Consider the following 14,948-nt stretch of genomic DNA (forward strand, 5'->3'; position numbering starts at 1 on the left):
GTTTTTGTTTTTGTTTTTTTGCAGTTTTTCAACTACAAACTATTATTTGAGTCCATGCATGTCTGGATGTGGCTGCTGCTTCTGCCGGTCAAGAATTAATTAATGGGGCGTAGAATACGTACTTATTGTCATGAAAATGGTGTTTATTGCAGTCAGAATTCGTCTTAAAACATCTTTTTGATTTGATTTCCTTCTCAACTGATAAAAATATGCATCCACTAGTCTCCTGCTCACCCATTTTTAATGCTAAGTTGCTACTTACATATACTAATATTAATTAGTTGAATTATGTTAAATATACATTAAAATCAGCCAAAGTTAATTATTAGGATTAAATATATATTAAAATATAAATACACATTGAAACTAAATTAAATTACACATATATTTATATATAAATATATTGATAATTAATTTTAATAATTAATTTTAATATATAAATAGTATTTTTATTATTAGTAATAGCTTAAAAGTAAATAACATATAAGATAGCTAGATACTTTTGTAGTTATCAACAAGACTCCCCTATTATAATATTCTTTAACCTTTTTTGTTATTGATGGTTTTAAGTTTAAGGAGTCGTAATACAATATCACATGATAGTGCACTATCCTTAATTAGAAAGGTTAAATAGATTGATATTTTAAAATAAGATAAAAATTTAAGTGCAATCAATTTTACACTAAAATTAATAGTCGTTAAATAATTTAATTGATTTAACTAAATTTTTATTTAACGATTTTCAATTATCAATTTCACGTGAAGTTGAGTTCATTTGAGTTTTTATTTTAAAATAATAAAAAAATATATAAAGAAAGAAAAAGTAGGGAAAATTGATAATAGGATAGCGATGACAGTTGTAACTTGTAAGTGAATAAAGGACAGGGCATAAGAGTATTTTGTCGGCTAAGGTGTCGTTTACTTATTCATCTTACTGCTGCCTCTTCGCTTAGGTTAATTTGGTTTAATTGATGCCAATTACTTCTATACTCTTTAGAAATTAAAAAATAATTATACGCGTATTTGACATTTGAAATATTTGAATATAAAATATAATGTTCCAATTAAATATTAAATACTTAATTTATAGTATCATTTTTACTTATTTTAAAATTATAAAATTTTTCTTAATTTTAAAGTATATTTAATGCATGTTTTTTAAAATTTATTTTTATTTAAATTTTAATATATGTTGAATTAATTAAATTTATAATTATTTTATTTATGAAGAATATACAAACAAATTTATTATATATTAATACATAAAAATAATGATTTATTCTGTAATTTAAAAAATAACCCACAATTTTGTTAATTGATTCATGTGAATAAAAATGGTTTGGGTGGGTATGGTATGTGCGCAGTGCGCTCCCGGACCCAATAATATTCCCTCCAACACGTGATCTTCCTCCCTCTCCCAATGTTCCTTCTTTTTCAATTATTTAACCTTTTCTTCTTCTTCACATTCACATTCCCAACATTACATTTTCATTCTACATTTATACAATTCGATTGTACTCTATAATAAATTTGTAAAGTTGTATGGACTATGGAGGAAGCACAGCCAAAGTAAACGACGAGTTTCGCAGTGTCGTTTACATAGCTTGCTTGTGTTTAGTGGAAAGGGAAGCTACTTTATTGTTAACCACTCTCTCAATAGTCAATTCTCAGTGTAGTCCAAGTCGCAACACGAATTTTTTTGATTTTCGTGTTAATATTTGTAGTAAAAAAAATTAAGCAATATTAACTTAAGAAAGTAAATAACCAAAATGAGTAAAGTATAGTTTTTGTTTTTAACGTTTAAGGTAAGTCTTAAAGTTGTCCCTAACGTTTTAATTGTCTTATTTAAGTCCATAACGTTTCAAAACCGACTCAATGTTGTCCTATCGTTAGGGATCCGTTAACAGAATTGACGGCGGGACAAAATTGAGACGATTTTGAAACGTTAGGGACTTAAATAGGACGAAAACGTTGGGGACAAAAATAATATAACTTTAAGACTTACCCCAAATTTTAGGGACAAAAACGATACTTTACTCTAATCAAAATTATATGAAAAGTTTGCTACAAAAATAACCTTAAAAAATACTAATAATAAATAAGTTTTCGAAAAATTTAAAAATATGACAAAAAAAATTAAATATTAAATATATTTTTTAAAAAAATTTTAAAGTCAAATTTTGATGTAAATTTTCGTTATTATTATTAAAAAAATAAAATTTTTTTATCCTTAAAATTTAATAATTTTATGTCAAGTAATTTATTTTTAAATTTTTTTTTGTGAATGATTACATTTTTTGAAAAAATAAAAAAAATCTAAATATTAAATATTTTTTTGAATATTTTTATGGATTTTCTAAATATTTATTCAAATATTGGCATAAAATTCAAATTAAATAGATAAACCTTTTATTAAATACAAAAATTTTTTAGTCATTTACAAAAAATATAATAATTATTAATTATTTTTGTCACATTTTTAAATTATTCAAAAATTATTTTATCAATAATATTTTTTGTAAATCTTTTTATCAGTAGTTAAATTTTTCAGATATCAAATTAGTAGTTATTGTTAATTTAAAAATAAGGTAAAAATATGAAAAGACATAATTATTTAATATTTTCTCATAAAAGTATATTATAAGAATTCATATTATATTTAAAAATATTATACTCGAGTATTACAAAAATTTGCTTATTTAGTATTATAAATTATTAAAATTTTAATATTTTAAAAATTAAATTATAAAATATTTATTTTATTATATAAATATATTAAATAATATCTTAAAAATAATATACATGTTAGGAAATTAATATTATAGTCATCAATTTCAATTAATACTATAACAGATTATTAAATAAATCCAATATAAAATTTACTAACATGAATTTTTATTAAATTTAGATTTCAATTTTTTAATTAAGTTTTAAATATTTTATTTTTAAAAGTTTTAAATATTTTTTATATTAATATTAACTACAATATTAATTATACATTGTTGGCTCTTATTTTTTAAATAAATTGTTATATTAGTATTTTTTTGGAGATTTTTCCTTTTTTTTTAATTATGAGAATAGATTCTCTCAATTTTTTTAATTATTTAATAAAGTATAATTTTTTATTATTTAATATATTTTTCACATAATTTTTTTTGATTCTATTTAAAAGATATAAAATAAGAGATCATATTTTATCAAATAATTACTAAAAAAAACTGAGAGGATCTAATTTTTTTTTTCTACCTAATTTTTTCTACAGATAAAAGATCTTTTTCTTTTATTAAAAAATAATTAAAATGAATTTCTTTTAATAAAGGTACTTATTAGGCAAGGAGAGAGGAAGAGAAAAGAAACAAAAAAAAAAAATGTTAAAAACGGTTGAGGCAGGATAGAGATTAGAGCAGCAGCAGAAGAAACTAGACAGCAATACTGTATAGTTACGGTGTACCTCGTATTCATACGCCTTAGACAGCAGAGAGAGAGAGAGAGAGAGAGATGCTTACAGCTTACTTGCTTGCTTACTAGATAGATAGCTTGCTACTACTTCATTCCTCTTCTTTTTCTTCTTTATCGTTTTCTTAGCATCGTCACACTCATCACTACGCTCTTTTTTTCATTCTCGCCACTCTAACTGGAAAAAGGAAGAGTCTGGTGTCATTTCAGAATCTCACTAGTTTTGGATTGTTGAGTTGAGGGTTGAGAAAGAGAGAGACAGAGAGAGATGGCAGGAGGTGGAGGAGGGGGAGGAGCACCTGCACCAAAAGCAGATGAGCCACAGCCACATCCACCGAAGGATCAGCTTCCTAACATCTCTTACTGCATTACCAGTCCTCCTCCATGGCGTTTGTTCCTTTCTCTTTTCCTTTATTCCCCCTTTTTCCACACTCTTTTTTCATCAACTCTTCATTTTTATTTTTATTGTTTTCATTTTTTAAACAAGGTTGCATTTAATACTTTCTTTGCTTAGAACTATTAGGAGTATTCATAGGAACATAAATTATGAGGATCTATCATTACTTCTTGATAGATTATGTGTTTTTTAAGGCAATATTGCTTGTTTGGGCAAATTTATTTATTTATTTATTTTTTAAATGTAAATTGTCAAAAGTGGGTTTCTGTAAAGTATAAAAATGTTCTATTGAGAAGAAACTCAAAGACGTTCTTAAGCTAATTGTAGTTTTATGTTTCACTAGGTAGCTGGAGAAGCTGAATTAACTTTTTTTTCTTTTATAAAAGAGAGAGAGAGAGAATTGCTGGTGTTAATTGATGGTTCCTGCTTCGTAATTTTTCATTTAAAATGAAGTGCTTTATATTTCTTGTATTGTTGGAACCGATTTGAAGTCCTATCTGTAGACTGTAGTTGACAGAAACTACTTGAAAAACTCTTCAGCTTTTTATGCTGTAATTCTGCATTGATATTCACTTTGCAATCCATTTTCATCACACCGAGTTAATAATTTTATTGAAAAATTGCAGTACATTTTATAACTCTGCTGATACCATTCAGTCAAGTCAAGAACATCTGATAATCTCTGAAAATATGACTAAGATATCTGCTTTTGTTTTTTTTTTCTTTTCATTGAGCTTATGATAAATTTGGGGACATTCTGATGCAGCTGAGGCTATACTTCTGGGTTTTCAGCATTATCTTGTGATGCTTGGTACAACTGTGCTAATCCCCACTGCTCTTGTTCCCCAGATGGGAGGTGGCAATGTAAGATTAAGAGACCATATATACTTGAAAGGGGGAAAAACTGTTGTGGAATAATTTGAAAGGAACATCTGCCATTCTTATTATTGAAGTTTCACTTTTCTTCTATCCAAACTTTTAAGTAGGAACAAGAAAAGAAAATTAAAAGGCAATTTTTTGCAGGATGAGAAGGCAAGAGTTATTCAAACACTGCTCTTTGTAGCTGGAATCAACACATTGCTGCAAACATTGTTTGGAACTCGATTGCCTGCAGTAATTGGTGGCTCTTATACCTATGTTCCAACAACAATCTCAATTATTCTCTCTGGTCGATTCAGTGATGAACCAGATCCTATAGAGGTATTATGATAGAAAAGAGAATAAAATTTAATTCAAGCAGCAATATATTGATTTTTGGTGCCATTTGATCACTTTATTTCTCTGCCCTTTTGGCTTTGTTTTTCCTCCTATTCAGAAATTCAAGAGGATAATGCGGGCTACTCAGGGTGCTCTTATTGTTGCTTCAACTCTTCAAATAGTACTAGGCTTTAGTGGCCTCTGGCGTAATGTTGCAAGGTTGGTTTCTCAAGTTCTTCATAAGTTAGTGCATTATATTTTTATATCTCTTTATATATGGCTTGAAGTATTCTAAACTGAATGTCTTTGGCGTTTATGCTGGTTATCAGTTGTGTCCCCAACTGAACTGATGTTTGCATAGTAGTCAATCTCACGGGATCTCGGTGGGAATCTCAGCATCCCATCCCTTCCCAGCATGCATTTGAGACATGAGATCTCAGTTTTTTCAACCCAGCTGTCCTAACCGGGGTCCCAGGATCTTGGCCAAAATGCTAGCCTTTTTTTGGGCAAAAATTTTATATACAATATACATGAGAATCTCCACCTGTCCGGGATCCCAACATCCCCAATTTTGGGGATGTCTGACTACTATGGAATTTTCATCAACTATGTATTCCAAATCCTAAAAGTATAAAGTAACTGAATATTCCTGTGATTGAGTGTAATATTACTAAGTGATGCAAGTTCAACTTCTTTCTTCAGGTTCTTAAGTCCTCTTTCAGCAGCTCCTTTGGTCGCACTTGTTGGTTTCGGGCTATACGAGTTAGGCTTTCCTGGGGTAAGCCTCATTTACATATCTATATTGCTCATATTCAAAGTTAATCCATAAAATGAAAAGTTCAATATTAATCCCCTGCCCCTGGCTTGGATATAGGTTGCTAAATGTATAGAAATTGGATTGCCGCAGCTTATATTGCTAGTTTTTGTGTCGCAGGTACAGTTCTTTTAGCTTTGTCTCATACTCTCATATATATCCTACCTCTCTTAAGCCTTACCAATTTTGATCTCAGTTTGTTTTGTGCTCTTGATTTCTTTAATTTTCAGGCATGATGGTTTTCTATAGACTGACATTGATTTTCCCGTGTAGTTTGTACCCCATGTGCTCAAAGGTGGAAAACATGTCTTTGACCGTTTTGCTGTGATATTTACGGTTGCAATTGTATGGTTATATGCATTTCTGCTCACTGTTGGAGGGGCCTATAACCACGCCGCACCCAAAACACAATCAACCTGTCGTACTGATCGTTCTGGCCTAATAGAAGCTGCTCCATGGTTAGTTCTAGGATTTAATTGACGGGTTACTTGGTGTTATTTCCCCCTTGGCAACCCAATGATTGCAAAGTCCTAATGTCCTCAAAATTCAAATTATGGTGTACTATTTTTCAGCAATATTTTTGGATATATTTCGTGTAAACATGTAATACTGTTTCCCGTTGCAAAATGGGATGGACACCATATGATTTGCCACCGCTGCCCAAGCTTTTTCCCTTGTTACTTCCATTCTAAGCATACTAGATCATTCATTGAAATTGTACATTCAGTTTCAAACATGAAGAATCTCTCATTGTTTTGACTTTGATATAGCCATATGATAACTTGCTGTTTCTTCTGATAGAGCTATGATTGTGTTGTTTTTTTTATAAGGATTCATGAACCCCCTCCCCTAACATTTGTCATGCTCGAACTTTTTCTATACACTTGCCCTTTTTTTTGTAACTTAGAACATGGCCATAATTGTTATTTTTCAAATAAGAACCAGTTGCATCCCTAGAAATTAGTTTTCTTATACAGTTGAGGTATGCAATGTAGTCATATCTCTGAAATGAATCATATTTGACTGATTTTGGGTCTGCAGGATACGGGTCCCTTACCCTTTTCAATGGGGAGCACCTTCATTTGATGCAGGTGAAGCCTTTGCCATGATGATGGCATCCTTTGTTGCTCTTGTAGAGGTAATTTCTTAGTTTACTTTGTAGTTTGAAAAAATAATTCATTCTTTTCAAGTAGTTATTTTTCTTCCTATCAAATAATAATACTTTAAATAAAATTTCAAAAAAGCAATTAATAGCATCATGAGTTATTTCTTTTTCTCCTCCCCTTTTTGGAAAAACCATCAGCTAAGTTCAACTATTGCATTACTTATGCCTTACATGGTTCGCTTAAGGACGTAATATGAACATGTATTAGCACTGAAATCCAGCTTTCATATGATAATGTTACTGTGTGCAATATGACAAACACAGTGGTTGACGATTTGGGCTTATATGCTTCTGCCATTAATTGAACTTGTTGTTATGTGGCTGAAAATTTGCCTTTTAACTGATTAATACTGCTTGATGTGTTTTATTTGTTATTACAAGCAGTCCAGTGGAGCTTTCATTGCTGTTTACCGGTATGCAAGTGCAACACCAATGCCACCATCTATTCTCAGCCGGGGTATTGGTTGGCAGGTAGGTACACGCATGGATAGCAAATCTGCAGTTATATATCTTTAAACAATTTTATTGCAGTTTTGAATAATACCATTGGTGAACTCATGCTTGATAATAATATTGATTATTGTGCATTTTATTTATGCTTCAGGGAGTTGGCATTCTGTTATCAGGATTGTGGGGAACTGGCAACGGATCATCCGTATCTGTGTAAAGATTGAAACCTTTTCAATTTGTGTTTTCTACTTCCGTTTAAGCAAAATCAACTTCTTTGTTGATCAAAGGAATTTGTCTGGTTTCCCTATAGAGAAAATGCTGGTCTTTTGGCTTTGACTCGTGTTGGCAGTCGGAGAGTTGTGCAAATATCTGCAGGGTTTATGATTTTCTTTTCAATTCTTGGTGAGTTGAAGTATGATATTAGTGGCTTGTTCGTGAATCGAATATGCAGTCTTCAATTCTTCATCCGGTTCAATGCTCACCAACATTTCCTTGTGGTGTAGGTAAATTTGGAGCAGTTTTCGCTTCCATTCCACCTCCAATTGTTGCTGCCTTGTATTGCTTGTTCTTCGCTTATGTTGGTATGGCTAACTTAAGATATACTCAGGCATATCTTGATATATTTTGACACATATAACACATAACGTTCCACTTTAATCATTTGTAGGTGCTGGAGGCCTTAGTTTTCTTCAATTTTGCAACCTCAACAGTTTCAGGACTAAGTTTGTATTAGGCTTCTCCATCTTCCTTGGCTTGTCCATTCCGCAGTACTTCAACGAGTACACGGCAATCTACGGTTATGGTCCAGTTCACACCGGCGCAAGATGGGTAATGAATGAAACTTGTGTAGATATGATAAACCCCTGAATATGTTCACAGCTTTTCTGATGAGTTCACTCACAATAAATTTCGTGTACCTTTGCAGTTCAATGACATAATCAATGTCCCATTCCAGTCAAAAGCATTTGTTGCTGGTGTCGTCGCGTATTTCTTGGACAACACGCTACATAAGGACCCAACCATTAGGAAGGACAGAGGAAAACATTGGTGGGACAAGTACAGGTCCTTCAAGGGTGATACAAGAAGTGAAGAGTTCTATTCACTGCCTTTCAATCTCAACAAGTACTTCCCTTCTGTGTAATTGTGCAAATAAAGGAAGCTCAACTATAGCTTCGTCAAATACTTGCTTCACTAAAAAGGGTCTCTGAAAAAGGTCTTTGATTTGATCTTTGTTCTAAATATTACATTGGATATTATATTATTTTAGGCTTATAGAGAGCTATATGAATAGAAATATTGTAACACATTAATTTTATTGCTTTTGTTTCTGTATATGCTGATTTCTGACCTGAGATTGGATTCATGGTAGTAATGTGCATGTTTTGATTTATATATTTCATTTTGTAATCCTTGTTTACTTCTCACAGGACTTTCTGAATGCTGATTAACTGTAATTGAAATTTCATATAATAAAACATAAAATAGGTCTGATATTACATAGGCTGTATTTTGGTATTGACTCATATGCACTAAACATTATATAAGGTCAAGGAGTTTGAACAAATTGAGAACTTTGTGGCAATAAGTGAACTGGCGAAAGAAATGTCAAAATGAAAATGTCACATTGTCACTAAATGTTTTTGTTGTTTTTGGTCTACCATGAAATGGGTTGATATCATTCTACCAGATTCCAAAGCAAAAATAATATAAAAATTGAAAAAAAAAAGGGTTAGAGATAAAGAGTAGACCGATTCACACTATTTTTGTAAGGTTGAGACTTGAGAGTTAAGAATAATGAGATAATTTGATTAAATTATTATTTAACAGTTTTAACTATTGATTTTATATGTAACTTTATATGAATACAACTGTATATGAATTTTTATTAAAAGATTAATAGTTGATTTTCCAGGGTTGATATTGGAGAATTTACACCCAGTAACTTTCTTTTTTTAAAAAACGTAAAGGCTTCCGGCTATTATCCTAAGCCAAAAAGAAGAGATAATGGATGACAATGTCCAATTCAACCGTGAAAAGCCATGTTTTTGGTAAAATAAAACTCGTGTAGAACGAAAAAAAAACCAGAAGCAGCAACATTCGCATGTGATTTGAGCCCTTGTATTTTAATCACCGACCCAAATTAATAATTGATAAAATATGTATATTTCTAAAATATATTATTATAATTTATTATTAACAATTTATTTCAATATAACAATAACTTGGAAATTAAAAAATACTAGGAAATAAGTTATTTTGGTAACCAAATTCAATTAACTCCTTTTTTTCTTCTTCTTATGCATCTCTTCTTTCTTAATTAGTTTTTATTGTGCCAATTAGTTATTGGATCAATTTGATTGAATATGGTTACTGTTTCAAAGCATACCTAAAATGGCCTATTTGTGATTTGGGCTTGAAGATGGCGATCAGGGTGTTGTAAGTATCTTCATGTCAAGTTCGAAATGGAAATGGGAAGTACTTGCAAGTGATTCTGATGCAAATTTATGAGAATTAGGATTGAAAAATACCTGATTTGATGGGGTATTTATAGATAAGTGATGACTTGCTCTTGATTCTTGACTCTTTCATATACGGATGAGGGGTGGCTACTTCCCTTATTGTAGAAAAAGTTACACCACGCTTGGGTAGTTATCCTTAAGGAGGATAATGACAGAAGTAATGGGAGAACAGTGACTTGCTCTCTAAGTTGAATTGGGCACGAGTTATAGTATCAGTGTCCTAGGCGAATTGGGTAGTTAACCTATATTCCTTTGGGTGCATTGTGATGATTTTGGATCAATCACATTAGTTTAGGACAAGCCCATACTAGGTGGATTAACCTTTTTTGGATTATGACCTTATTTTTTTGGGCCATGGTATGGATAGTGCCCTTTCCTCATTCTCCAAGATGATCACAGCCTCACTACCGACTTTGTCAGACAACCCATCCATGTAAATGCTCCAAGTGGTCAGGTTTCCAATGTGATTTTCTGTGTACTCAGCTACAAAGTCGACTAGGTATTGAAATTTGATAGTTGTGCAAGCTTCATACTTCAATTCGAACTTAGACAACTCTACATCCCACTGTCGCATCCTTAGCTTCCTGCTATGTTTGTCTTCTGTAGTATGTGTTTCATGGATTAGTTAGCCCTGACCTTTATAGTATGAGCTTGAAAATAAGATCGTAGCCTTTTGGAAGCTAAGATAAGTGTGAAAGCAAACTTCTCGAATATCTGGTAATTCAGATTAGCTCTTTAAGGTGTCTTACTTGTGAAGTACACGGGGCTTTGTCCTATTTCATCTTTTCGGACAAAGGTTGATGCTACTGTTTTTTCTATCATGGCCAAGTATAGTATAAGTTCTTCACCCACATCAAGTCGAGTGAGAATGGGTAGTTAAAAAAGGAACTCCTTAAATAGCTAAAAGGCTTACTCACATTTTTCCATCCATGTATGCTCGTGTCCTTTTTTGAGAATCGAGAACAGAGGCAAGACTTCAATGCTGACCCAATCAATTGAGCCAAGAATCTTGAAAGTGCTGTTAACCTTTTGTTGAGTTGTTGGACTTCCTTCGAACAAATCGGGCTCTTTATATTGATGATTGCCTGACACTTGTCGAAATTGACTTCAATTTCTCTTTGGGTTAGCATGAATTTGTAGAATTTTTCTGCTTCTACTATAAAATTGCCCTTGGTTGGATTAAGTCTCATTGTATGCTGCCTTATCATATTGAAGACTTCAGAGAGGTTAGTTAGTAGAGCTCCTCCACCCCTTGTCTTGACCAACATATCATCAACATAGACTTTCATGAGTTTCCTAAGATGAGGTCGAAAAACTTTGTTCATCAGCTATTGATAAGTAGCTCCTGCATTCTTTAACCCGAAAGGCATAACTATGTAGCAATAGTTCGCTATTAGGTTGGTAAATGAGGTCTTTTCCTGGTTGGTAGCACAAATTGCGAATCACACTTTTCACAACTCGTACCACTAACCAGCAAGTGCACTGGGTCGTCCAAGTAATACCTTACGTGAGTAAGGGTCGAATCCCACAGAGATTGTTGGTTTGAAGCAATCTATGGTTATCTTGTAAATCTTAGTCAGGAAGTCAATTATGTTTATCAGTTGAATTATGAATAACCAGTAGAGCATAAATTAAAAGTTACCTGTTGTGTAGTAATGGAGAATATGTTGGAGTTTTGGAGATGCTTTGTCCTCTGAATCTCTGCTTTCCTCTGTCTTCTGATTCACGCACGCACGTCCTCCTATGGCAAGCTGTGTGTTGGTGGATCACCGTTGTCAATGGCTACCTTCCATCCTTCCAGTGAAAACTACGCTCACGCGCTCTGTCACAGCACGGCTAATCACCGGTTGGTTCTCGATCCGGTTGGAATAGGATTTACTATCCTTTTGCGTCTGTCACTAACGCCCAGCCTTCAGGAGTTTGAAGCTCGTCACAGTCATTCAATCATTGAATCCTACTCGGAATACCACAGACAAGGTTTAGACTTTCCGGATTCTCATGAATGCCGCCATCAGTTCTAGCTTGTACCACGGAGATTCTGATTAAGGAATCTAAGAGATACTCATTCAGTCGGATATAGAACGGAGGTGGTTGTCAGGCACACGTTCATGGTTTGAGGAAGGTGATGAATGTCACGGGTCATCACCTTCATCACAGTTAAGCGCGAATGAACATCTTAGATAGGAACAAGCGTGTTTGAATGGAAAACAGAAATACTTGCATTAATTCATTGAGACACAGCAGAGCTCCTCACCCCCAACAATGGGGTTTAGAGACTCATGCCGTCAGAGAATACAAAGTTTAGATCTGAAATGTCATGAGATACAAAATAAGTCTCTAAAAGTTGTTTAAATACTAAACCAGTAGCCTAGGGTTACAAAATATGAGTGGACTATGATGGATGATGCAGAGATCCACTTCTGGGGCCCACTTGGTGTGCTGGGGCCCACTTGGTGTGTGCTGGGACTGAGACTTTAAGCAATTCACGTGCAGAGGCCATTTGTGGAGTTGAACGCCAGTTTTTGTGCCAGTTTGGGCGTTCAACTCCAGTTTTTGATCCTTTTCTGGCGCTGGACGCCAGAATTGGGCAGAGGACTGGCGTTGAACGCCAGTTTACGTCGTCTATTCTTGTGCAAAGTATGGACTATTATACATTGCTGGAAAGCCCTGGATGTCTACTTTCCAACGCAATTTGAAGCACGCCATTTCGAGTTCTGTAGCTCCAGAAAATTTACTTTGAGTGCAAGGAGGTCAGAATCCAACAGCATCAGCAGTCCTTTTTCAGCCTAAATCAGATTTTTGCTCAGCTCCTTCAATTTCAGCCAGAAAAATACCTGAAATTACAGAAAAACACACAACTCATAGTAAAGTCCAGAAATATGAATTTTTCCTAAAAACTACTGGAAATAAACTAAAAACTAACTAAAACATACTCAAAACTATATGAAATTATCCCCAAAAAGCGTATAAAATATCCGCTCATCACAACACCAAACTTAAACTGTTGCTTGTCCTCAAGCAACTAGACAAATAAAATAGAAGACTAATAGGTTGAGAAGCAATAATATCTCAGAGTTTTTGAATGAAGCTCAGATTCTAATTAGATGAGTGGGGCTAGTAGCTTTTTGCTTCTGAACAGTTTTGGCATCTCACTTTATCCATTGAAGCTCAGAGTGATTGGCATCTATAGGAACTCAGAGTTCAGATAGTGTTATTGATTTTCTTAGTTCAGTGTGATGATTCTTGAACACAGCTTCTTTATGAGTCTTGGCCGTGGCCCTAAGCACTTTGTTTTCCAGTATTACCACCGGATACATAAATGCCACAGACACATAATTGGGTGAACCTTTTCAGATTGTGACTCAGCTTTGCTAAAGTCCCCAATTAGAGGTGTCCAGAGTTCTTAAGCACACTCTTCTTTTCACTTGGACCTTGACTTTAACCGCTCAGTCTCAAGTTTTCACTTGACACCTTCACGCCACAAGCATATGGTTAGGGACAGCTTGGTTTAGCCGCTCAGACCAGGATTTTATTCCTTTAGGCCCTCCTATCCACTGATGCTCAAAGCCTTGGGATCCCTTTTATTTGCCCTTGCCTTTTGGTTTTAAGGGTTATTGGCTTTTTCTGCTTGCTTTTTCTTTTTCTTTTTTTTTTTTTCTTTTTTTTTTGTTTTTTTTTCTTTTTTCTGCAAGCTTTGTTCTTTGCTGCTTTTTCTTGCTTCAAGAATCATTTTTATGATTTTTCAGATTATCAATAACATGTCTCATGTTCATCATTCTTTCAAGAGCCAACATATTTAACAGTCTTAAACAACAAATTCAAAAGACATATGCACTGTTCAAGCATTCATTCAGAAGACAGAAAATATTGCCACCACATTTAACTAATTAGACTTTCTCTTATTGAAACTCGAAATTTTATTGCCTCTTATTCAAAAGATCTACTACTTTATTCATGTTTGCTGATGATGAGAAAAGTAAACTATAACTTAATTGGGGATAAAATCAAACTTAGACACTAATTACTACTAATGATCATGTAATGAAGACACAAACATAGATAAGCACTTAACATAGAGAAAACGAAAAACAGAGAAAGTAAGAACAAGGAACGAGTCCACCTTAGTGATGATGGCATTTCCTTCTTGAGGCACCAATGATGTTCTTGAGCTCTTTTATGTCTCTTCCTTGCCTTTGTGGCTTGATTCCTAGTGATTTTTGGTATTTCTATCCTCAGTTGCTTTCAATAATTATGTGGGGGGGGGGGGAAGTGCATCCCCTGAGGTATCTCTTGATTTGCAGCCACATGTTCTACCACTGAGCTATAGATCCTTCACATAATTGTTTTACCACACCAAACTTAGAATGTTGCTCGCCCTCGAGCAAAAGAGGAGGGAAGGTGGGGATCCTGTGGGTCCACAGATCTTGAAATGATCCTGTGAGGTCCACAGATCTTGAGGTGTCAAGGCATTTACATCCCTGCACCAATTTAGGCATGCAAAATGCCCTTGCACACAACTCTGGGAGTTCAGCGCCAGGTTGGTGCCCATTTTGGGCGTTCAGCGCCAGAACCATGCTCTGTTCTGGCGTTGAACGCCAGACAACTGCTTCCTCCAGGGTGTGATTTTTCTTCTGCTGTTTTTGATTCCATTTTCAATTTTTGATATTTATTTTGTGACTCCACTTGATCATGAACCTAATAAAACATAAAAAACCATGAAAATAAATAAAAATTGGGTTGCCTCCCAACAAGCGCTTCTTTAATGTCCTTAGCTGGACCTTGCTGAGCTTTTAATCTAGCTTCAGCTTTGAGCATTCTTGCTCAATGTTGCCTTCAAGATAATGCTTGATTCTCTGTCCATTGACAATGAACTTCTTATCAGAATCAATATCTTGAAGCTCTACATAACCATATGGTGATACACTTGTAATCACGTATGGTCCCCTCCAC

General features: G+C 33.7%; 1 protein-coding gene across 1 annotated transcript; it reads left to right on the forward strand.

Annotated features, from left to right (window-relative positions):
• The first annotated feature begins 3,339 nt into the window (after nt 1-3,339).
• On the forward strand, nt 3,340-8,886 carry LOC107632462 (nucleobase-ascorbate transporter 6). The gene is made up of 14 exons (XM_016336141.3): nt 3,340-3,845; nt 4,620-4,717; nt 4,877-5,053; nt 5,169-5,269; nt 5,753-5,828; nt 5,925-5,984; nt 6,138-6,322; nt 6,906-7,002; nt 7,414-7,500; nt 7,634-7,692; nt 7,790-7,881; nt 7,983-8,060; nt 8,147-8,307; nt 8,405-8,886. The coding sequence occupies exons 1-14, from the start codon at nt 3,725-3,727 to the stop codon at nt 8,618-8,620; spliced, it is 1,608 nt and encodes a 535-aa protein (XP_016191627.1). The 5' UTR covers nt 3,340-3,724; the 3' UTR covers nt 8,621-8,886.
• Nucleotides 8,887-14,948: the final 6,062 nt, after the last annotated feature.

This window comes from Arachis ipaensis, chromosome B1 (assembly GCF_059453495.1).
Source record: "Arachis ipaensis isolate K30076 ecotype BB chromosome B1, ASM5945349v1, whole genome shotgun sequence".
NCBI lineage: Eukaryota > Viridiplantae > Streptophyta > Magnoliopsida > Fabales > Fabaceae > Arachis > Arachis ipaensis.